This window comes from Cervus canadensis, chromosome 25 (assembly GCF_019320065.1).
Source record: "Cervus canadensis isolate Bull #8, Minnesota chromosome 25, ASM1932006v1, whole genome shotgun sequence".
NCBI lineage: Eukaryota > Metazoa > Chordata > Mammalia > Artiodactyla > Cervidae > Cervus > Cervus canadensis.
In genome coordinates this window covers 16870430-16895397 of record NC_057410.1, presented here as the reverse complement: position 1 = coordinate 16895397, position 24968 = coordinate 16870430, and the positions used below count along the sequence as shown (strand labels likewise).

Genomic DNA, 24968 nt, shown 5'->3' with positions numbered 1-24968 from the left:
GCTTTAATCTTCTGCTGAGCTGGGTCTTGGGCATAACAAAGTTTGAGAGGCTTACTAGGAGGCCAGAAAGTCACAGAATAGGGTGCAAGTGATATAAAACATTCATAGGTAATAAAACTAAAATTCCAACTGAACAAACAAAAGTCATAGATAGTATAACAAGTGTTTAGCTATGTGGAAGAACAGGAAGTAATTGGTAGGAGAATGAATTTGAGGGTTCGTGTACTCACCTTCATAATAGACAGTCAATCACTATTGCCTGAACCTGAGATATTTAGTTGAAATAGTGATATAAATTCTTTAGGCTTTCATGAACACTTAAAATTTAATTTGGAAAGATACTTTAAGTTAAGGTATTTTTTTGATCAAGAAGCAATTGCCAAAATGATAGTAATTGATTTTGCTTCAATTCAGCTCTTTTTGTTTTAAATTAAAATAAAATGGCATTGATGATTTTTAAAAGAAAAGAAGCAAGTATAGTTTCATTTTAATAGTGGTAGTTTGCTCTCTCAGTCTAGATATCTGTATCTCTATGCTCAGGTAGGAATAAATGATTGTCTGGAATTAAGACCACTAAAATTTAGCAATGATTATATCTAAGAGACAGAATAGTTTGACTTTTTAAAACTAAATGGCTTGGATATTTTTTAAACATGCAAATTTTATCATTAAATGAATGTACAGTTTCTATATTTAATGATAAAAAAGTGCAAATTATATGAGTTGTTTATACTTCATATTCTTAACAATTTGCAAAATTACTAAGCAAATGATAATTCTTCTGGGAAACCCATCTCCAGGCCAAACTCATGCCTAGGTGTGTCTATATTTGCCATGTCAATGGTGTTAATCTTATAAATAAAACACCTCAGCCTAAGGTGATTAATGTATTTCATTTGGGAAAGTGAGAAGTGAATAAAATCATTTTTGTGAACCAATAATTTATCATATTAAATAATGATAATGAGTATTGATTATTCACTAGTAGAATGTTTCACAACAAACAATATCCAAAGGTAAGATGTAAAATGATCAGTTGGTTTATCCATTTGGGGGAAGCTTAAGCCAGTGTCTATCCATTTCTACCTGGAGGAACTGAGTTGCTTCAATTAGTTTCACTGTTTCTTTTTTCTTTTATTTATTTCTTTTAATTGGAGGCTAATTACTTTACCATATTGTAGTGGTTTTCAAAGGCCTTTTGGTTATTTGAGTAGGTAGTCTATAGTGTATAGCCGCAATGTCTAACACAGCAGTCACTATTCATATGAAGCTATTTAAATTTGTTAAAATTAAATAAAACTTAAAATTCAATTTCTGCTACTACTAGCCACATTCCAGGTGGCCAGTGACAAGTGGGTACCATGCTGAACATTGCAGACATAGAAAATTTTCATTATTTTGAAAAGTTTTAAAGGACAGTGATTTGCTCCATGAAGAAAGCTTTTTAAAATGCTTCTCTAAAGTATGTTAACTCTTTCAATTCTCTAGGTGACTTTTTGAAAATTATCTTTTTTAAAAAATCAAAATATATTGTGAATTTTCCAGTGATTTAACTATTTTAAGAATTTTTTTTCCATTTATTTTTATTAGTTGGAGGCTAATTACTTTACAATATTGTAGTGGTTTTTGTCATACATTGACATGAATCAGCCGTGGATTTACATGTATTCCCCATCCTGATCCCCCCTCCCACCTCCCTCTCCACCCGATTCCTCTGGGTCTTCCCAGTGCACCAGCCCTGAGCACTTGTCTCATGCATCCAGCCTGGGCTGGTGGTCTGTTTCACCCTAGATAATATACATGTTTTGATGCTGTTCTCTTGAAACATCCCACCCTCGCCTTATCCCACAGACAAAAGTCTGTTCTGTACATCTGTGTCTCTTTTTCTGTTTTGCATATAGGGTTATCATTACCATCTTTCTAAATTCCATATATCTGTGTTAGTATACTGTATTGGTCTTTATCTTTCTGGTTTACTTCACTCTGTATAATGGGCTCTGGTTTCATCCATCTCATTAGAATTGATTCAAATGAATTCTTTTTAATGGCTGAGTAATATTCCATGGTGTATATGTACCACAGCTTCCTTATCCATTCATCTGCTGATGGGCATCTAGGTTGCTTCCATGTCCTGGCTATTATAAACAGTGCTGTGATGAACATTGGGGTGCACGTGTCTCTTTCAGATCTGGTTTCCTCAGTGTGTATGCCCAGAAGTGGGATTGCTGGGTCATATGGCAGTTCTATTTCCAGTTTTTTAAGAAATCTCCACACTGTTCTCCATAGTGGTTGTACTAATTTTTTTAACAAAATATAAAAAATAACTTCTTGTGAGTAGGATTTAAAGTTGACTTTCAACTGATAATGTCACTGTAGACAGAGCTCTGATCTCAGGGCTATCAAGAATCTGAAATACATTGACATGAATCAGCCACAGATTTATATGTATTCCCCATCCCAATCCCCCCTCCCACCTCCCTCTCCACCCGATCCCTCTGGGTTTTCCCAGTGCACCAGCCCCGAGCACTTGTCTCATGCATCCAACCACTACATATTGTAAAGTAATTAGCCTCAACTAATAAAAATAAATGAAAAAAAAAAAGAATCTGAAATAATCTTCAAATATTAGTCTTTTAATAAAAACACATATTGTCCTTGGAGTTTATTTATAGGGTTAATCTAACAACAAAGGATTATGAAAGGTATAATTCAGGATAAAAGGAAAAACTTTTTCATTAATTTAGGTTTGTCTTTGAGATGTTTCAAAAAGATTTATTGAACACAATGAAAGTTCTTTCTTAGATATACTGGCTTAATTTTTCTATTTCTGGGAATTTAAATAGTGACTGCATCAAGTATGTTACTTTGGAAAAAGACTTTTTATTAGGACAAACTTTTCCCTTTAACAACCCAAGATCTGAGCTAATAATGGTAGTCAGCCAACCAATTTCATGGATTAGTTTTAAATATCTCTTGCTTACTAGCAAAATGTCAAGAAGTTAGATTTTAGGGTTTACTTAATTTAATTTCCTCTGCCTAAGAGTAATCAACACTTCTGTCCATAACTTAGTAAAAGCATTTATATTAATGAGTTACTCTGCTGACACTCATTTAACACCAATTATTTTGTATTAATTGCTTTTAAAAAATAATTGTGTTCATGGTTTGCAGTACCACACACATATCATCAGCATTTAAAATGCATTATTGTGTGAACTTGGAGTTGCTTTCTGTAAATGTTCCAAGAACTTGTGATGAGATTGATGTTGCAAGCAGCTATGCTTACACATTTTGGTTCTGAAAGAGCTACTCTTCTGCAACATTTCAGGTATTTGATTTCATAACATTTTTCAAGTTTTAAAATATGTGCTTGCAAATAGATTCTCATTTTTTGCATGAAAGATTAACACATAATTTAGTTTCATGGTGTATAATTGAAAATGTAGTCTTCCTAGTTGCATTTCTGGAATTAAGAATTTTCTTATCTGTCTTAATATGGTTTATAGAGTAAAACAAACCAATTATAAAACATAAAAAATAAAATCATGGTGTATTACAAAAAACACTGACTCAAGATATTTGACTGACAATTATTGATCTTATTTTCTAAATTGCAGAAGTTTATGTATACATTTTCCATTTTCTGTTAGCATTTTTGAATACTTAATAAATGCTACTTGGGACAAATACTACATTTACATAATTATCACTTTACTGTTGGGGTAGCAGTTTAGCTCAGACATAAAAAAATCTTGATGTCTTAAAAGCTAAATTTCTGCATGCTTGTGATGCTCTCTTTCCAAAGATGTGATATAAATGATGGAATAATGTCAGTGCTGAACAAGGGTGTTTGGGAATGTATATGGATTCTTTAATCTAATACTAGAGGCTTGATAGGATTCATACATTCCTGGAATTTGGGGATCCTCAAGGATCAAGACTGACCCAGTGAAAGATGTCTTTTGTGTATTTCTATTTATGAAAAGGGGTAATGGAGGAAAGAGCTGAAGACCAGTGTCCTAGAAGGGATCTTCCACTCTATTGAAACTCTGAGTGAAGTCCTTGACCCTTAGCTATTTTGGATAAATCATTTAGTTATCATCTCAGCACATTGAAGGCTTTTCCTCCATTTGCAAGCTGCACTGAAGACAGTTATACTCGCTGCTTTCAAGAGAACATATTCTACTGAGGTTAACTGTCTTTGCTCTGTGAATTGGGAAATCTATATGCTTGACAATACCAAAATAACAATTATCTGTTTGAAAAAGCACTATGTAAACAAAGTTAAAAGTAAAACAATTGACTGAAAGAGTATGCAACAATATATTACAGAAAATAAATATCCAGAATATTCCATAACGACTATCAGTTCAGTTCAGTCACTCAGTCGTGTACAAATCTGCAACCTCATGGACTGCAGCATGCCAGGCTTCCCTGTCCATCACCAGCTCCCAAAGCTTGCTCAGACTCATGTCCATTGAGTCAGTGATGCCATCCAACCATCTCATCCTCTGTCATCCCCTTCTCCTCCTGCCTTCAATCTTTCCCAGCATCAGGGTCTTTTCAAATGAGTCAGTTCTTCGCATCAGGTAGCCAAGGTATTGGAGTCTCAGTTTCAGCATCAATCCTTCCAATGAATATTCAGAACTGATTTCCTTTAGGATTGACTGATTGGATCTCTTTGCAGTCCAAGAGTCTCAAGAGTCTTCTCCAATACCACAGTTCAAAAGCATTAATTCTTCAGTGCTCAGCTTTCTTTATAGTCCAACCCTCACATCCATACATGACTACTGGAAAAACCATAGCTTTGACTAGATGGACCTTTGTTGGCAAAGTAATGTCTCTGCTTTTGAATATGCTGTCTAGGTTGGTCATAGCTTTTCTTCCAAGGAGCAAACGTTTTTTTAATTTTATGGCTGCAGTCACCATCTACAGTGATTTTGGAGCCCCCCAAAATAAAGTCTCTCACTGTTTTTATTGTTTCCCCTTCTATTTTCCCTGAAATGATGGGACCAGATGCCATAATCTTAGTTTTCTGAATGTTGAATAAGAAAAGACAAAAATACAGTAAAAAAAAAAAAAATGGGCAAAATTTTGAGCAAATCATCTGTAGAAGAGGAAATACAAATGACCAAACACATACAAAGGATGTTTGCCTTAAATAGGAAGGAAGGAAATGCAAATTAACATAATTGTGAAATATTCTCTCATCAGATTGAGAAAAAAAACTGCAATATCAAGAGTAGATGAAGTTTCTGGGATATTAATATTCTCATATCTGTTGATTAATTTAAATTAGTTATTTTTTAATCTTAAGAATATCCTAGTTATAAATAATGATATGAACATTTTGTTATCCAACTGTCTTGATTACTTAATATCCATGTGTCAATGTTTTTGTAATAAAATTCAGATATTCCTTTGGGAATCTAACTGGTCTTCATTGGAGTAAATTTTGTTGGCATTACCAATCAAGGTACTCACCCTTTTAAGGAAAAGGGATTATCATATTTTTTAAGTAAGGCTACTAAATGCCCTTTCCTTGGGTTCTGAATCTCTATCAAAATTATACAAATATAAAAACATAGTAGTGCTAAGGACATTCCAGATTTCATCAATTTTTAAGATGTCATACACCCAAAATGCTGCATTACTATATGTATACCACCCCCCAAAGGATCACCAATTACAAAGAAGTGCTTTCTTTTCCCTTAGAATTTTTTATATTTAGTAAATAAACTCCTTTAGCTATACCTACAAATTTATTCTTGTCATATTTCACTATTGCACATAAAAAGAAAAATATAAGTGAAATAAGTTGACTAAGGATTACCTAAGTCCTCTTCATTCTGTGAATTGCTTTTTATTCTCTGAGTCCTAAGTTTTCTTGATTTTCTAAGCTATAGAAGAGGGTAATTGATGAAGCATGTTTTAGTCCCAGATATATTTTTCTGAACAACTTACACCATTCAGCAAATTTGGTTACCTGTAGTCATTTCTTCAAAGATGAGTAACAATTTCACTAACACAATGTTTTTGCACTATGTTCCTTTTATATCTTTTTTTATACAATCATTTAAAAATAAGTACCAATTCATAGTATGACCAGGATATTTTAAATGTAATTAAACAAAATATATATGGTGCCAACTATAGCTATTTTTTAACTGTAGTGAGAACAATATTAATGTTATAACCAAGTTCTCACATGCTCAGACAAGATCATCGTCTTTAAAATGCTTGTATCCAACCAGAATTGTGAGACATCACTTAAGACATGTTAAATTATGAAAAAATACACAGCTAGGAAATGATTAAATATGATGATTTCTTAATGGTGTCTATATGGCTACCTACAAGAGACACACTTTAAATATACATACAAACTGATAGTAACAGGAGAGAAAAAGATATCCATGCAACTGAAAATTAAAAGATAGCAGGGTCTTATGGTATGTGTATCAGACAAAATTGGACCCCAACATAGGAGTACCTGAGATTTCCTGGTGGCTCAGATGGTAAAGAATCTGCCACAATGCGGGACACCTGGGTTTGATCCCTGGGTTGAGAAGATCCACTGAAGGAGGGCTTGGCAACCCACTCCAGTATTCTTGCCTGGAGAACCCCTGTGACAGAGGAGTCTCGCGGGCTATGGTCCATGGATTGCAAAGAGTCAGACATGACTGAGCGACTAAACACAGCACACCATGGAAGTACTTAAAAACATGGAGCAAGAGTATTGTTTTTCAGTTGCTCAGTTGTGCCCGGCCCTTTGCAACCCCATGGATTGCAGCTGGCCAAGCTTACCTGTCCTTCACCATCTTCTGGAGCTTGCCCAAGCTCATGCTCATCGACTCAGTGATGCCATCCAACCATCTTGTCCTCTTTTCTCCACTGCTCCTCCTGCCTTCAATCTTCCCAAGCATCAGGGTCTTTTCTAATGAGTCGGCTCTTCGTATCAGGTAGCCAAAGTACTGGAGCTTCAGCTTCAGCACCAGTCTTTCCTGTGAATATTCAGGGTTGATTTCCTTTAGGATTTGACTGGTTTTTCTCTCCTTGCAGCCAAGGTACTCCTAAGAGTCTTCTCCAACACCACAGTCCAAAGGCACCAATTCTTCAGCATTCAGGACCTTCTTTGAGGTCCACTGTTCACATCCATACATGACTACTGGAAAAACCAGAGTTTAACTCTACAGACTTTTGTCAACAAAGTAATGTCTCTGCTTGTAAATATACTGTCTAGCTTTGTCATAGATTTTCTTCCAAGGAGCAATCTGTAGTGATTCCAGTCTGTAGTGATTCTGGAGCTCAAGAAAATAAAGTCTTTCACTTTACCCATTTTTTCCGCATATATTTGCCATGAAGTGATGGGACTGGATGTCATGATCTTTGTATTTTGAATGTTGAGTTTTAAGCCAAATTTTTCACTCTCTTCTTTCACTTTCATCAAGAGGCTCTTTAGTTCCTCTTTGTTTTATACCGTAAGGGTGGTGTTATCTGTATATCTGAGGTTATTAATATCTCTCCCTGCAGACTTGATTCCAGCTTGTGCTTCCTCCAGCCCAGCATTCCATATGAAGTACTCTGCGTATTAAGTTAAATAAGCACAGTGACAATATACAGACTTGACGTACTCCTTTCCCAATTTGGAATCAGTCTGTTGTTTCATATCTGGTTCTAACTGTTACTTCTTGACCTTTATACAGATTCCTCAGGAGGCAGGTAAGGTGGTTTGGTATTTCCATCTCTTTAAGAGTTTTCCACAGTTTGTTCTGACCCACACAGTAAAGGCTTTAGCGTAGTCAATGAAGCAGAAGTATATATTTTTCTGGCATTCTCTTGCTTTTTCTCTGACCCAATGGATGCAGTAATTTGCTTTCTGGTTCCTCTTGCCTTTTCTAAATCCAGCATGTTCATCTGGAAGTTCTTGGTTCACATTCTGTTGACCCTGACATGGAGAATTTTGTGCATTGCTTTGCTAGCATGTGAAATGAGCACAAGTGTGCAGTAGTTTGAACATTCCTTGGCACTGTCTTTCTTTAGGATTGGAATGAAAACTGACCTTTTCAAGTCCTATGTCCACTGTTGATGTTTTCCGGATGTGCTGGCATATTGAGTGCAGTACTTTAACTGCATCATCTCTTAGGATTTGAAATAGCTCAGCTGGAATTCCATAACCTCCACTAGCTTTATTCATAGTTTTGCTTCCTAAGGCCCACTTGACTTTCCCACTCCAGGATGTCTGGCTCCAGGTGAGTGATCACACCATCGTGGTTATCTGGGTCATTAAGGTCTTTTTTGTATGAATCTTCTCTGTATTCTTGCCACCTCTTCCTAATATCTTCTGCTTCTGTCAGTTCCATACCATTTCTGTCCTTTATTGTGCTCATCTTTGCATGAAATGTTCCCTTGGTATCTCTAATTTTCTTGAAGGGATCTCTAGTCCTTCCCATTCTACTATTTTCCTCTATTTCTTTTCACTGATCAGTTAGGAAGGCTTTCTTATCTCTCCTTGCTATTCTTTGGATTTCTGAATTCACATGTGTGTATCTTTCCTTTTCTCCTTTGCCTTTTGCTTCTCTTCTTTTCTCATCTATTTGTAAGCCTCCTCAGACAATCATTTTGCCTTTTTTGCATTTCTTTTTCTTAGGGATTATTTTGATCACCACCTCCTGTACAATGTTACGAACCACCATTCATAACTCTTCAGGCATTCTGTTTATCAGATCTAATCCCTTGAATCTATTTGTTACTTCCACTGTATAGTCATAAGGGATTTGATCTAGGTCACACCTGAATGGTCTAGTGGCTTTCCCTACTTTCTTCAATTTAGTTTTGAGTTTTGCAATAAGTTCATTTTCTGAGCCACAGTAACCTCCTGGTCTTGTTTTTGCTGACTGTATAGAACCTCTCCATCAGAAAAGAGACAGAATGAAAACCACAGTCACAGAACAGTAACCAAGCTGATCACATGGATCACAGCCTTGTCTCACTCAATGAAACTATGAGGCCACCCAAGATGGGCCACCCAAGATGTATGGGTCATGGTGTAGAGTTCTGACAAAATGTGGTCCACTGGAGAAGGGATTGGCAAACCACTTCAGTATTTTTCCTTGAGACCCCCAAGAACAGTATGAAAACACAAAAGATATGACACTGAAAGATGAACTCCCCATGTCAGTAGGTGCCCAATATGCTACTGGAGATGAGTGGAGAAAAAGCTCTAGAAAAAAAGCTCCAGAAAGAATGAAGAGTCTGAGCCAAAGCAAAAACAACACCCAGTTGTGGATATGACTGGTGATGGAAGTAAAGTCTGATGCTGTTAGAACAATACTTCCTAAGAACATGGGGTGTTAGGTTCGTGAATCAAAGCAAATTGGGAGTGGTCAAACAAGAGATGGCAAGAGTGAACATCAACATTTTAGGAATTGGTGAACTAAAATGGACCAGAATGGGCAAATTTAATTCAGATGACCATTATATCTACTACTGTGGGCAAGAATCATTTAGAGGAAACAGAGTAGCCCTTATAGTCAACAAAAGAGCATGAAATGCAGTACTTGGGTGGAATCCCAAAAACAGCGGAATGATCTCTGTTCATTTCCAGAGCAAACCATTCAATATCACAGTAATCCAAGCCCATGCTTCAACCACTAATGCCGAAGAAATTGAATGGTTTTATGAAGACCTACAAGACCCTCTAGAACTAACACCAAAAAAGATGTCCTTTTCATCATAGGGGACTGGAATGCAAAAATAAGAAGTCAAGAGATATCTGGGGTAACTGGCCAGTACTCCAAGGTAAGTTTAGCCTTGGAGTACAAAATGAAGCAGGGCAAAGACTAACAGAGTTTTGCCAGGAGAACATACTGATCATAGAAAATACCTTCCTCAACAACACAAGAAATGGTTCTACACATGGACATCACCAGATGGTCAATACAGAAATCAGATTGATTACATTCTTTCGTTCACTAAACCATTCTGTATTGCGTATGGGTGTTTGTGTTAGCTGTTCAGTCGTCTTACTGTTTGCGACCCTATGGACTGCAGTCTGCCACGCTCCTGTGTCCATGGGATTCTCCAGGCAAGAATACTTGAGTTGTTGCCATTTCCTTCTCCAGGGGATCTTCCCGACCCAGGATCAAACCTGGGTCTGCTGCACTGCAGGTGGATTCTTTTCCATTTGAACCACCAGGGAAGTATATAAATATAAATATATAAATACGTATATATACACACACATACAAGCACACATGTGTTTGTGTTTGTGTCTTATTACATACAAGATATTGTGCTGTTCTGTGAAAAGAAACATAGTTTAGCCTGCTGGGACACTTTGAACTGTTGTCTTTATGATAAATGTAAATGTAGAGAGATTATTACTCTTGGCAGCTGTGCTCATTTCAAATCACCACGGGGATTATAGCTACTTATGCTGCACATTTTCCTTCCTCAATGAACTGAAAAAATAATGTTCAGCATCCTAAATATAACTCTTACCTTCTTTAACTCAAAATTTGGCCCAGAAGCTTCAGTTATTTAAAACTGTAAATATTCATATTTCATTATTTCTAATACACTCAATGTTTTTTACATGTTAATATATGAGAATTGATGATGAGTGCCAAAGAATTGATGCTTTTGAACTGTGGTGTTGGAGAAGACTCTTGAGAGTCCCTTGGACTGCAAGGAGATCAAACCAATCCATCCTAAAGGAAATCAGTCCTGAATATTCATTGGAAGGACTGATTGTTGAAGCTGAAACTCCAATGCTTTGGCCACCTGATGTGAAGAACTGGCTCATTTGAAAAGACCCTGATGCTGGGAAAGATTGAAGGAAGGAGGAGAAGGGGACAATAGAGGATGAGGTGGCTGGATGGCATCACCGACTCGATGAACATGAGTTTGGGTAAACTCTGGGAGTTGGTCATGGACAGGGAGGCCTGGCTTGCTGTGGTCCATGGATTCGCAAAGAGTTGGACATGACTGAGTGACTGAATTGAAGTGAAAAGCACTGCAGATGGTGACTGCAGCCATAAAATTAAAAGACGCTTGACCCTTGAAAGAAAAGCTATGATCAAGCTAGACAGCATATTAAAAAGCAGAGACATTACTTTGCCAACAAAGGTCCGTCTAGTCAAAGCTCTGGTTTTTCCAGTAGTCATGTATGGATGTGAGAGTTGGACTATAAAGAAACCTGAGCATCAAAGAATTGTCATCGTGCTTTTGAACTGTGGTTTTGGAGAAGACTCTTGAGAATCCCTTGGACTGCAAGGAGATCCAACCAGTCCATCCTAAAGGAGATCAGTCCTGAATATACATTGGAAGGACTGATGTTGAAGCTGAAACTCCAATACCTTGGCCATCTGATGCAAAGAACTGACTCATTTGCAAAGACCCTGATGTTGGAAAAGATTGAAGGCAGGAGGAGAGGGGAAGACAGAGGATGAGGTGATTGGATGGTATCACTGACTCAATGGACATGAGTTTGAGTAAACTCTGGAAGTTGGTGATGGACAGGGAGGCTTGGTGTGCTGCAGTCCATGGGGTTACAAAGAGTTGGACATGACTGAACTGAACTGAACTGGACATATAGGGATAACATTTTTTCTTCCTGTTGGCCAGGTCAGACAATTTCATTTGCTTAAAATGAGTCTTTATTTTATTCTGTGTGTAACATAATTTCCTCAGATCTTTTGGGCTTAAAACCTCAAGTATTTGTTATCTAATGCAGTTTCCAGGAGTCATGAACATGGAAGCATTTTGGTTGTGTAGTTCTTGTTCAATGTCTTTCCAAGCCTGCAGTTTTGCTTTTAGCCAGGGCTGCAGTCATCTGAAGGCTTGACTGGGGCTGGGATGTGCTTGCAAAATGCCTCATTCACATGACTGTTGGCAGGGCCCACAGTTTCTCACTGTGAGGGCATCTCCACAGGGCTGCTTGTGTACTTCTACAACAATTGATCTGAGAGAGAAAGACCAAAATGAAAACCATGGAAACTGCATTGGCTTTTTATGACTTAGTTTCCAAAATTCTGCACTGTCACTTCTGTTTTTTATCCTATTCACTTGAAACGAGTCACTAATTCAGTACAACCTCAAGGGGAGGGGAATTAGAATTAGATTACACCTCCTGAAAGGGGGGATATCAAAGAATTTGTGGACTTTTTTTTAATGTCCCTAATAGCTATCTATTAGTGCTTAATATTAATGCCTATTAATACTCATTCATGGATCACAGCCTTGTCATGGTGAAGGGGCTTGGGTAACTCAATGAAGCTATAAATCATGCCCCCATGTAGGAGCTAAGATGGATGGGTAATAGTGGAGAGTTCTGACAAAATGGAGAAGAGAATGGCAAACCATTCCAGTATTCTTACTGCAAGAAACCCATGAACAATATGAAAAGTCAAAAAGATATGATACTGGAAGATGAACCCCCCAGGTTACAAGGGTAGAAGGCTACTGGGGAAGAGTGGAGGACAATTATTGATAGCTCCAGAAAGAATGAAGTGTCTGGGTCAAAGTGGAAACAATGCTCAGTTGTGGATGTTTCTGGATGTTTCTGTGGGTGTTAAAGCCCAATGCTGTAAGAACAATTTTGCATAGGAACCTGGAAAGTTAGGTCCATGAATCAAGGTAAATTGGATGTAGTCAAGCAAGAGATGTCAAGAGTAAACATAGACATCTTAGAGATCAGTGAACTAAAATGGACGGAAATGGATGGAAATTTAATTCAGATGACCATTATATCTACTACTATTGTCAAGAATTCCTTGTAAGAAATGGAGTAGCCCTCATATTCAAAAAAAGATTATTAATCTCTTTTTTGAGTGCAGTCTCAAAAATGAACAGAATGATCTTGGTTCATTTTAAGGCAAACCATTCAGCATCACAATAATACACATCTATCTGCTGACCTCTAATACTGAAGAAGCTGAAGTCAACTGGTTCAGTGAAGACCTGCAAAACCTAACTCCAAAAAAGATCTCCTTTCCTTAATAGTGGATTGGAATGCAAAAGTAGGAAGTCAAGAAATACCTGTAGCAACAGGCAAGTTTTGCCTTGGAGTACAAAATGAAGCAGGGCAAAGGCTAACAGAATTTTGTCCAGAGAATGCACTGATCATAGCAAACACCCTCTTCCGACAACACAAGAGATGACTCTGCACATGGATATCACCAAATGGTCAATACTGAAATCAGATTGATTATATTCTTTGCAGCTGAAGATGGAGAAGCTCTATACAGTCAGCAAAAACAAGACTTGAAGCTGACTGTGACTCAGATCTTGAGTTCCTTATTGCAAAATTCAGACTTAATTTGAAGAAAGCAGGAAAAACCACTAGACCATTCAGGTATGACCTAAATCATATCCCTTATGATTATACAGTGGAGGTGATGAATAGATTCAAGAGGTTAGATCTGGTAGACAGAGTGTCTGAAGAACTATGGACAGAGGTTCATAACATTATACAGGAGGCAGTAACCAAAACCATCACAAAGAAAAAATAATGCAAGAAAGCAAAGTGGTTGTCTGAGGAGGCTTTAGAAATTGCTGATAAAAGAAGTGAAAGGCAAAGGAGAAAGGGAAAGATATATACCACTGATTGCAGAGTTCCAAAGAATAGCAAGGAGAGATAAGAAAGTTCCTTCTAACTGAACAATGCAAAAAAATAGAGGAATACAATGGAATGGGAAACACTAGAGATCTTTTCAAGAAAATTTTGAGCTATCAAGTGAACATTTCATACAAGGACAAGCATGATAAAGAAAAGAAACTGTGGATGGTGACTGCAGCCATGAAATTAAGACACTTGCTCCTTGAAAGGAAAGCTATGACTTACTTAGACAATATTTTAAAAAGCACAGACATCACTTTGTGACAGAGGTCTGTATAGTCAAGGCTATGGTTTTTCCAGTAGTCACGCATTGATGTAGACCATAAAGAAAGTTGAGCACCAAAGAATTGATACGTTTAAATTATGGTGCTTAAGAATCCCTTGGATTCCAAGGAGATCAACGCCTGATGCCCAAGGAGATCAACGCCTGATGCGAAGAGTTGACCCTGATGCTAGAAAAGATGGAAGGCAAAGGTGAAGAGGAAGACAGAGGATGAGATGGTTAGATAGCATCACCAATTCAATGGACGTGAATTTGAGCAAACTCCAGGAGATAAAGGACAAGGAAGCCTGGTGTGCTGCAGTCCATTGGGTCACAAAAATTCAGACATACTTAGTGACTGAACAACAACCACAACAATGCCTGATAAGAAAGTAATGCAGAATGAGCATTGGTAGCTTGAAAGATACACTTAAGCAGTCTTTTAAGAAATGATGCATATACAAATACCACCAAAGAATAATATTTAGTGGCAAAATACAAATATTAATTACTCAGAGTTTAAGATTGGTTTAGATGAATTATTTTCTAAACAGGAAATATTTAAGACTATATTACACAATTTCTTTTGTACATAATTTCTTTCTTGTGTGCACATGAGAATCACAAGTCAGAAGCATTTTGTTTAAATAAATATTTCCATAAATATACAAGTCTATATGATAAACATTGTATTATAGTTTAATTACAAGTATCTTTTCTTTCTTGATGGTAAAATTAATGGCCTTTAAATCAATGGGATTTGGTAAATATACATGGTAGATTGCATTGTTTGGTTCCAACTTATCAGTATTCCCTTTATCCACACCCTTTGTTTGTAACTTTAAGGTGTCCACCCATATACGTGGGTGATCTGCCCTGCTCCTTGACTCTGAGCTTTATGGTATAACTTGATTCAGTTAATGAGATATGAGTAGTCATGGGGCAAACAAAGGCTTGAAAGAGTACATGCACAATTCCATTTGCTTCCTTCTACCTCTGCCATTTGTCATGACAACATACCAGAACCAGGCTGCTGGAGGATGACAGAAAAGCAGAGCAGATCCAAGTTGCCCTCAAAGTGAAAGTGAAGTTGCTCAGTCATGTCCAACTCTTTGTGACCCCGTGGACTGTAGCCTACCAGGTTCCTCCTTCCATGGGATTCTCCAGGCAAGAATACTGGAGTGGGTTGCCATTTCCTTCTCCAAAGTTGCCCTAAAGGCACCAGCTAAAGGCAGCCTGTAACAGCTGATAGTCAGCCTGCTCTGAAGTGTGTGAGAAAGTCCAGCTCGCATTAGCAAGGCCACATTCCTGATCTACTGCTGATCTTATGTGTGAGCAATTAACATTTACTGTTATATGTCGCTAAGGTTTTGTGACTATGTTTCTGCAGCATTATTATGGTGATAAATAACTAATATAGTTCACTTTAAATGGTATGTGTGTTTTCACTACTTTAATGTGCTATGCCCCTTCCCATTGATTCATTGAATAAGTGGATAAGATTTTCCAAAGTAGTTCTCAAGTCCCTTGGAAACTTGTACTATGCCTGGATATGCTCATCATTCTTAGAAATAATGAAAAAAAGTATAGACAGGACTGCTTGACAATGTTTTACCCTCACTCCTCATTATTGAAAATGTTATACATTTCAACTAAAGTAAAAGGAAGATTTCAGAGCCAGCAGACCCTTGGCCTTGTCCTTTTATATTCTGCTATTGCATTCATTGGGGCTTCCCAGCTGGTACTAGTGGTAAAGAACCTACTTGCCAAAGCAGGAGACACAGAGATGGGTTTGATCCCTGGGTCTGGAAGATCCCCTGGAGGAGGACCTTGCAACTCACTCCAGTATTCTTGCCTGGAGAATCCCATGGAAAGAGGAGTCTGGCATGCTACAGTCCATAGCGTAGCAAAGAATCGGACATGACTGAAGTGACTTGACAGGATTGCATTCATTTCAACTCAATCAGCTCTACGTTACCAAGGATAGCTGACATTGATTTGATTGTGAATGCTAAGCTCTAGTTATTCAATCACCTGAATTAAGAATTTTAGAAGCCCTATATGCTAATATGCATATATATGGTGAAAAGTTATGGTCGGAGGGGAAAATTACGATTTTGGGGGTATTTATTATACACTAGGCATTTTAACTCTATCATCTATTTAATACATAGAATTTTAGGAAGACTAAGTGGAGTGGAGAATGTTTTTGCTAGTCCAATACCCTCCTTTTGTTAATAGTACCTAGTATCGGATTTAAGGGAATCATCCTTTTCCATTTCATGTGGTTCTGGTGAAACTTCCTACAGTGCTCTTGCCACCATCTAATTATTTAGAAAGACACCAGGGGTCCCATGACAGCCCATGATGGCCAGCCTCCTGGGGATAATATGAGTCTTTAGTGAGATTTTATACCTGTAATAAGTAGGAAAAAGAATCTCTAGTGCTTTGGGATCACCAATCAATAGAATGTAGGCTTGGACCAGTCAGCATCCGTGATTCCTGCCACAAGGAAATAGCCTGCATATGAATGAAACATGTGCACAGGGAGAACCAGATTCATCAGATGGAGAGAGAGTTCTCTGAGAACACTATTTAAGCCCTTATATCCAGCCCTCGTATCTCATAGATGCAATTATTTGAGTCAACAAAGTTCTTGTTTGTCTTAAACTTATTTGAGTTGAGTGTTTGTCCCTTGCAACTGAAAGGCTTCTAAATGATTCAAAGGTATTACCCTCACTTTACGGTAAAGGAAACTGTCTTCCAAATGTCAACTTACTCATCCAAGGTTTCACAAGGTATCTCACAAGGTAATAACAGAGTGAGAATATGATCACAGGTCTGTCCAACATCCATGATCTTTGCATAACTACATTATAAAAATTTCTAAAGTGCACATACAGTAAAACTCACTTTATTGTTGTATAGTTTTATGAGTTTTCATAAATAGATTTGAGTCACTGCCATCAGTTTTGGCACCCTTGAGAAGTTCCCTCCATGCTGTCCTTTTTAGGTCAAACTCTCCTCCTTACTCTTAACACTTTATAACCACTGACTTGTTCTCTTGCCTTTTCCAGAATGTCATATAAATGGAATCACACAGTCTTTTCAGTCTGTTTTTTTTTTTTTTTCACTTAGCATAATGTATGCTGTTCCATGCTGTTGTATATTATCAACAAAATTGTTTTATGAAAGCATGCCTAGAGTAGTTTTTCAGTCTAATCCTCATTAGCATGAGTGGGGCATGAGTGTGTGTGTGTGTTCAGTTGCTCAGTCGTGTCTGACTTTTTCCAATCCAATGAACTACAGGCCACCAGGCTCCTCTGTCCATGGAATTCTCCAGGCAAGAATACTGGAGTGGGTTGCCATTTCCTATTCCAGGGGATCTTCCCGACCAAGGGATCAAACCCACGTCTCTTGTATCTCCTCTACTGACAGGCAGATTCTTTACCACTGCTTCAACTGGGAAGTCTAAGTGGGGATATACAGGTTTTAAAAAGAGGAAAAGAGACATATACAGGGGTGAATAATATTCTAGATTTATATTTAGCTGGAATCTATGAATGTGACCTTTGTGGAAATGGGATCTTTTTAGACGTAATCAAATTAATATGATGTCAAACCAGATTAGGGTGGGCCCTAATCCAGTGACTGATTTTTTTTAAGAGAGAAAATTATTCCTTTATTTATATTTTTTAAACTTTTTTATTTTGTATGGAGGTATAGCTGATTAGCAAACAGCGCTGTGACAGTTTCAGGTGAAGAGCTATGGGATTCACCCTATCTGTACATGTATCCATTCTCTCCCAGACTCCCCTCCTGTTCAGACTGCCACACATCTCAAACTCTGTAATTACCCCTTCCTCCTGTCCTTCACCCCAGCAACCAGAAAAAGAGAGAAGTTTAGATACAAAGATACGAAGGGAGAATGTCACATGTCAACAGAAGCTGAGATTGGAGACATGCAGCTGCAAACCAAGGAACACCAAGGATTGCCTCCAACCACACAAAGCTACAAGAGAGGCATAGAACAGATGCTCCCTCAGAGCCTCCACATGAAACCAATCTTGCTGACACCTTGAATTCCAACTTCCAGCTTCCAGAAATGGAAGAGATGGATTTCTGTTGTTTGAAGCCACTCAGTTTGTGGTCATTTGTTGTGGAAAACCTAGGAAACTAATACAAGAAGGTATGAAAGTTAGGGGATTGCTTTTAAGGCGGCTTTCATAAAGCAGAAGAGCCTGACTGAGGACATAGGATCAATTAAGACCAAGTTTCTTCACTTCACAGTTTTGCCTTAGGATATGCCCGATTGAATTCAAGAGTCAAATAGTAATAGCATTATGGGTACTGATGCATGTAATTTCCCCAAGCATCACATTTATTAGTAGTAATTGAACAGTGAAACCTGTTTTTAAAATGTGATAAACAATGTTGAAACTAATTTTGGCCTCCCTACCCACTAATTTTGAAGCCAACTCATTCATAACCACTCATGTTTCCATTGTGGAAAAAAAAATGCTCAAGTTGGTGAAGGGGCACCTTTCAACGATCTTTATATTAGCCGTCTCCAGAAGATTAGAGACTCAGGACATTAGGTATCAAAATTTAATTAACTTTCCAAGTTACAAAAAGAGAAAAGAAAAAAATAAAATCCACATTCCTCTAGAGAGAAAACCTTCTGAAATTCATTTCAGTCTGCTACATGGATTTTAGACACAAATTAGGGGATACTTTTAACAGACAAAAAGTATATAGCATTTTGACACTAAAGATGTAGAACCAAAAGACAACAAGTGAACAAATTAACATTTTAGATGAACCAAGAGAATGGATTTGTTTTTAAGAGAATTTAAATTTTGTATCCATGATGTTTATGCTGTTGATTCAATTTAAAATATCAATTAATCTAACTTGTAATAATGATGAAAACCTGTGATTCTCAAACCTGATCCCTTTCAGACTCTCACGAACAACCTAACAAGATACAGATCCCTATGTCTCACTGCCCAATTTTGATTTGGTAAGCCTGAACTGAGGCCTAGGAAATCTATTTTGCTTTTTCAAATTCTCCAGGTTATCCTGATGGACAACCAGGTTTGAGAACAACTAACAGGGAAAAATGCACTCACAGAAAGAAGCTTTGATCTCCCAAAGCCTGGAGAATTAAAGATGGGGTCAATCCTGGGTCAAATACCGAAAGTAAAATATTAGAATGGAAGTAATATAATACTTAGGGTCAAGAAACAGAGGCGGGGTCCAAAAGGGGAACCAGGGTACAGGGTGGAAGCAAGTTTCATGAAACAGGAAGAGAGGTCAGAATGCCAGTGAGAAATCCCAATCAGAACACAGGGGAGGATGTAAGGCAGAAAGCAGGAAGCTCTGGGATTCAGCATCTGAGGCTCAGTCTGGCTCAGGACTCAGAGAAGGCTTTTCCTGCACCAGATTCCTGTTTGCACAGCTATGCTTTTAAGTAAATTCCTCTGTTAAGAGTATCAGCTCATTCAGGGTTTAACCAGTTTTTTATCTTTTGAGTATCTAACAGTTTGCATTAGTGTCTAGCAAAAGGTGATCGTATGTCATTATAATGCCTGTGTGCGCATGTATATGTTTGCATGTATATTTTTTTGTAGAACGCTTCAAACATTTAACTGTTGTTTAACATGTAATATTTTTCCATGTTATTAAATTTTTAATGAAAATCCTCTAAAAATGAATTTTCAACTTCAGGTAAATTGAAAGGACAGTTGTTATTTCTTGGGTAACAGTAAGACATTTATTTCTTTATAATTTTTTTTTCATTCATAAAAAGGACAAAGCACAGTCCTATGCTACTCCATTGAAAAAAATGATAAAAAATAACTAAAAAAATCAATTCAATATTTATCAGTATCAAATAAAACTACTACCACTTTTCCTTGAAATACAAAGAAACAACAGATGTATCTATCACTATATAAAGTTTAATTAAGAATCTTGTGTCTTAAAGCAGATGATGCATTAGTTAGTTTGACAACAGTTTAAACCTGATGGTCCCAGTCAAATTTGTACACTTGTATGAGGAAATGAAAGCTTGAATTATCAGTGTATGAGAGATTTTAATCTATTTTATCTCTGTCACAAATTTAAAATTAAACAAACAACCTTCAAAGTCTGTTTTCTTCTTATCTGTCAGAACCATTTCATGCAAAATCTAACCAGTTTTGCTCTTTATTACCATACATAAGAAAATAAAAGGCAAGCATGCATTTGGCAAAATATTTAGTTGTTGATTATATAAAAATGCCCAACATGGGTCACATTGCAAAAGGAAAACCCCAAAGTGTAACAATGAAAACACAAACATTTGTACAGAAGGCTCACAGAGTATTTGTTTCCCGAAAGTATGAAGAGATTTTGTTTCTTTTTCAAATAATTAAATATTTTATGAAATCTGGCAATGATCTCAGACCGTTGACATACTTCTACTGGGGAATCATCCCTTTCACTTGTTTTTAAAAAGTTTCATTTTATAACAAAGAGTTAAATGTAAACTAATGAAATATTTATTGGTATTTTCATAATGAAAGCTCTAAACATTTACACATAGATATATAGTACAAAAATTATACAAATTAAAGAAAAGGGGGTAAAATAGTAATAGATCTATTTTGCTTCCTGTAGATATTTTTATGAACCTATAAGGTATCCTTTCTAAAAAGATAAACTCTATCTCTAATTAGCTAGCAAGGTTGTGCTAATAAAATAGGATTATACCTCTTGAAGCATCAGACATTGCACTATTTCATTAGCCAGCTAATCCTTTATTACTTGACTTCTTTCACATCCACACTCAAACACATGTCCGTGCACACCATGGAGAATGAAGAAATGTGCATCTTCCTTTTCAGGACTTATAAAAACCTAAAATACCAACACTTGGGAGATTCCACTGCACAGACAAGCTATTTGTCTCCTCCCAGCCTTCCAGTTTCGGATACTCTTCAAAGTACCATTAACAAACCTTGATTTGGTATTTTTAGCCAGTTTTCAGTATTGCATTGAAGCAGGAAATGAGTTTAAAACTAAGTTTAAAAAATAATAGGGAATACTGTAGTTTTTCCAAGCTACAGGTGATTTCTTGATCCCACACCTTTAATAAAGGTTTTACTTATAATGAAGCACAAAAACAGACACTAGAATATTAGATAATTCTGATATTCACTTAACTGACATTTATTCCTAGCTATGTAAAGCCTGTCACATCTCAATTAAAAAAATGGGAGCTCTCTACTTTTTAAAATTGATCATTTCACATATGAATAAATACAGCAACATGATGACACTCTATCACAAGAGCTGTGATTTTTGAGGTTTGAAATTGATAAGAAAAGCATAAAAGAACATCAGAACATCAGAGTAGAATACAAAAGTAAAAAAAAAAAGAACTTCATACAGTATGTTAATTTTACTATTAAAAAACTAACTTAAAAGAATTACTGATTCTGAAAACCAAATGTTTAGAAAATTACTTGCTTCCAAAATAGGAATACTGATCATAAGTTCTAGAATTTGGTTTTCAATATTCAAAATCTTCCAACTTATTCAATAAAATGATTTGGCATTGGAAATTATGTCTGATTCTTCAGTTCTATTATTTTTTCCTAAGAAAACTCAAAATGTCAAGAATGATAGGGGCCATTCAAAAATATGCAGGACCCAAAACAGAGAGGATAGTACAAGAGACTATAGTACTCTTACATTTACCACATACGATCAACACTTCAACCTCTATTATATTTCACAACTTGTTATTAAATTTAAAGCACCTGTGTATGGTGATTTTACTTTCACTCTACAGCCTATGGTATTGAATTGAACACTGTAACTTGTCCCATTGTATTAAATCATGCAACTGTCACAGAATCAGTTTAAGTGGTTTATAAGGCATATTGGAACGAGTTAAAAATCATTTTATATTCATTTAAAAGTTTATTCTTTTGGATGAAGGGGTTCCTGAATGCCTCAGTCATAACATATGTTGTAAATCAGTTGGATAGTTTGTTAAACTATGATTTATTTGGCTTAGGATGGAGCCGCAGGGATTGGAAGGAACTGTAGTCATCACAGGGATGAAGGGTGTTCTCTGAGCTGGGCTGGGAAGAGCAGGTTGTCACACCACATTCAGAATTCCAAGTAGACAAGGATGCCAAGGGCAGGCAGCAGGAAGCCGAGAAGACATGGTGATAGGATGGATGCACCTATAATGCAAATCAAACACATACTTATTATTTCATTGATAACAGTCACTATTGCTCATTTCCCCTGCTTTGGAGAAGACCATATTATGTAACCCTGAGAAACAAGTGCTTCCTTTGAAAAAAATACCAGCTTCTCTTAGTCTTAAGTGACTTAGTAAAAATAAAAATGGTTGATCAAGGATTTTGTGTGTGAAAGTGTATGGACTATTTATACCATGAGTTCATATAAATCATTTAAGATAAGACAATCACAAATGTTTCTATTTTTCCTATGATCCAGCAGTCCTAAACTTCTACTAGAAGGCACTAGGTCAAGAAACATACATAAATAAGTGAAAAATCATAAGTAAGCTGTGACACAATAAAATGAAGAGATGCAGCAAAAATGCTAATAATGTTAAACCTGGGGCAATGACATTGAGGAGGAGAAGGGGACAACAGAGGATGAGATGCTTGGATGACGTCACCGACTCGATGGACATGAGTTTGAGCAGGCTCTGGGAGTTGGTGATGGACAGGGAAGCCTGGCGTGCTGCAGCCCATGATGTCACAAAGAGTCAGACATGCTAAGCGGCTGAACTGACTGACATCATATGTATACTGGAAGATATCGAATGATTTCATATCCCATATATCAATAGTTTTAAAACATTTAGGGACTTATACACAATCATTTAAGAAATTTATTTTTGATAATAATACTCAAATTTGTATCTAAAGAACAATTGCCCTGAAATATTAATGCTGTGATTTAAGAATAAAAATGATGTGATATTCTATATACTTAAAATACATCTTGAGTGCCATCTAGAAGGGCTCTTCCTGTGCTAAGGAAATTTATGGGTCTAAGTCCAGCATCACGAGAATTCTTGAGAAAGGGTTGAAAAGTGGGAACAAATGAGAAAGGGTTGAAAAGTGGGAGCAAAAAAGTATACTCTTCCGTTCAACTCTCCACAATTATTAAGTACTTTTTTCAATGAACACATTGCTGGGAAGAGTGGCAGGCTAAAAATACAGTCAACAGATTGCAAGTATAATAGATTTGTGTCTATTTGTGTAAATATAATAGATTTTTGGAAGTTCTCTAAATTTGAAACTTTAAGTCATTGCTATCAACTATATCAACAGCTGTCTAAATATCCCTTTCTTTGGAATATTCTCCTTACATGTAGAAAGATCAAGATTGAAGAGAAGAGTCTTCTCTTCAACTTGGTCATTGAAAGCACAGTCATACTCCTTGTAAGGTGGACAATGATTGTGTCTACCTACATCCCACTACTGCCCTGTTGGCAGCGTTTGGTGCTGCATGGAAAATGTAAGAGAGAAAACATTATGAGACACACATCAAGGGGTTCTTAGGAGTGAGCAGGGCAGTGAGGGTAAAAGTGAGGGCAGAACAGTAGGCACAACATAAACGGCCCTCAGGTAGCTGCCTCATTATGGAGACGCTGCATAACAGCACCACCGGTAGCTATGATGACTCCAATAATAACTATGATAGCTGCTATTCACTGCTCTGTAATTACAAGACAGACACCACACTGGCCCTTTATGTGTATTGTGATATTTATACAATAGTCTAAGATGGTAGAACTTGTTGTTGTTGTTCAGTCACTCAATCACATCCGACTTTGTGACCCCATGGACTGCAGCATGCCAGGCTTCCCTGCCCTTCACTATCTCCCCAAGTTTGCTCAGACTCATGTCCACTGAATTGGTGATGCCATCCAACCATCTCATCATCTGTCACCTCCTTCTCCTCCTGTCCTCAATCTTTCCCAGTATCAGGGTCTTTTCCAATGAGTTGGCTGTTTGCATTAGGTGGCAAGTTCTGGAGCTTCAGCTTCAGCATCAGTCCTTCCAATGAATATTCAGGATTGATTTCCTTTAGAATTGACTGGTTTGATCTCCTTGAAGTCCAAGGGACTCTCAAGAGTCTTCTCCAGCACAATATGAAAGCATCAATTCTTCAGAGCTCAGCCTTTTTTGTGGTCCAACTCTCATATCCGTACATGACTACTAGAAAAACCATAGCTTTGACTATATAGACCTTTGTCGGCAAAGTGACATCTCTGCTTTTTAAAATGCTGTCTAAGTTTGTCATAGCTTTTCTTCCAAGGAGCAAGTGTCTCTTACTTTCATGCCTGCACTTTATAGATTATGTAACTCAGATTCAGGTAAAATTACTGCTTAAGACCAGTAACCAGTAGAAGGCAGAGCCAGGATTAGATCTCAGACCAGCCTGGCTCCAAAGTCCATGCTCTTTCTACCTTGCTGCCACTTTCGGCAGATCACTTTGGAAAGGAACCAGGTCTAGAAAAGCACTAGAATGCTATATCCTGCACTTCAAGTGTCAAGACAAGGGCCCTGAAGGAAAATAAATGACACGGGAAAGCAGAGCACCTAAGCTGCTTCCAAGGGTATTTGTTCTTGCAGTTTTCCTTCTCTTTTTCTACACAGATATTTTAAAATTATGCCTCAGCACACATATTATTTTATTCAATAAGATGACCAATAATAAACCTCAATCACACAGAGAAACATTAGTTTTCAATGTTTGACCTAATTTAAATGATCTTTCCTAAAGACATTTGTCTGAGAAAGACAGCGGGGTCTCTGAAACGCTCTGTCCCATGACCACAAATTACATTAGTGATGGGTACACATTCGTGTATTTGCCCAAATATGTGGGCTGTCTCAGTACAAACTGTGGCAACAGAAAGAAGGTTAGTCAACTGTGAATGCCATTTTGAAGTTTTGGTGTTAGTATAAAAACCAAATATAATTTCATAACTTGTGGCTACAACATCAGGATATTTGATTTATTTAAAATAAACTCTTCAAG

General features: G+C 37.1%; 1 protein-coding gene across 2 annotated transcripts in view; it reads right to left on the bottom strand.

Moving 5' to 3' along the window:
* Window positions 1–19640: 19640 nt before the first annotated feature.
* CNTN1 (contactin 1) overlaps window positions 19641–24968 on the bottom strand; it is a 390272-nt gene continuing 384944 nt past the window's right edge. For both annotated transcript variants that reach the window (XM_043447015.1, XM_043447014.1), the window contains one exon: window positions 19641–22123. In XM_043447015.1, coding sequence (XP_043302950.1) covers window positions 22047–22123 — 77 coding nt within the window. In that variant the 3' untranslated portion in view covers window positions 19641–22046. The remainder of the gene's footprint in view (window positions 22124–24968) is intronic.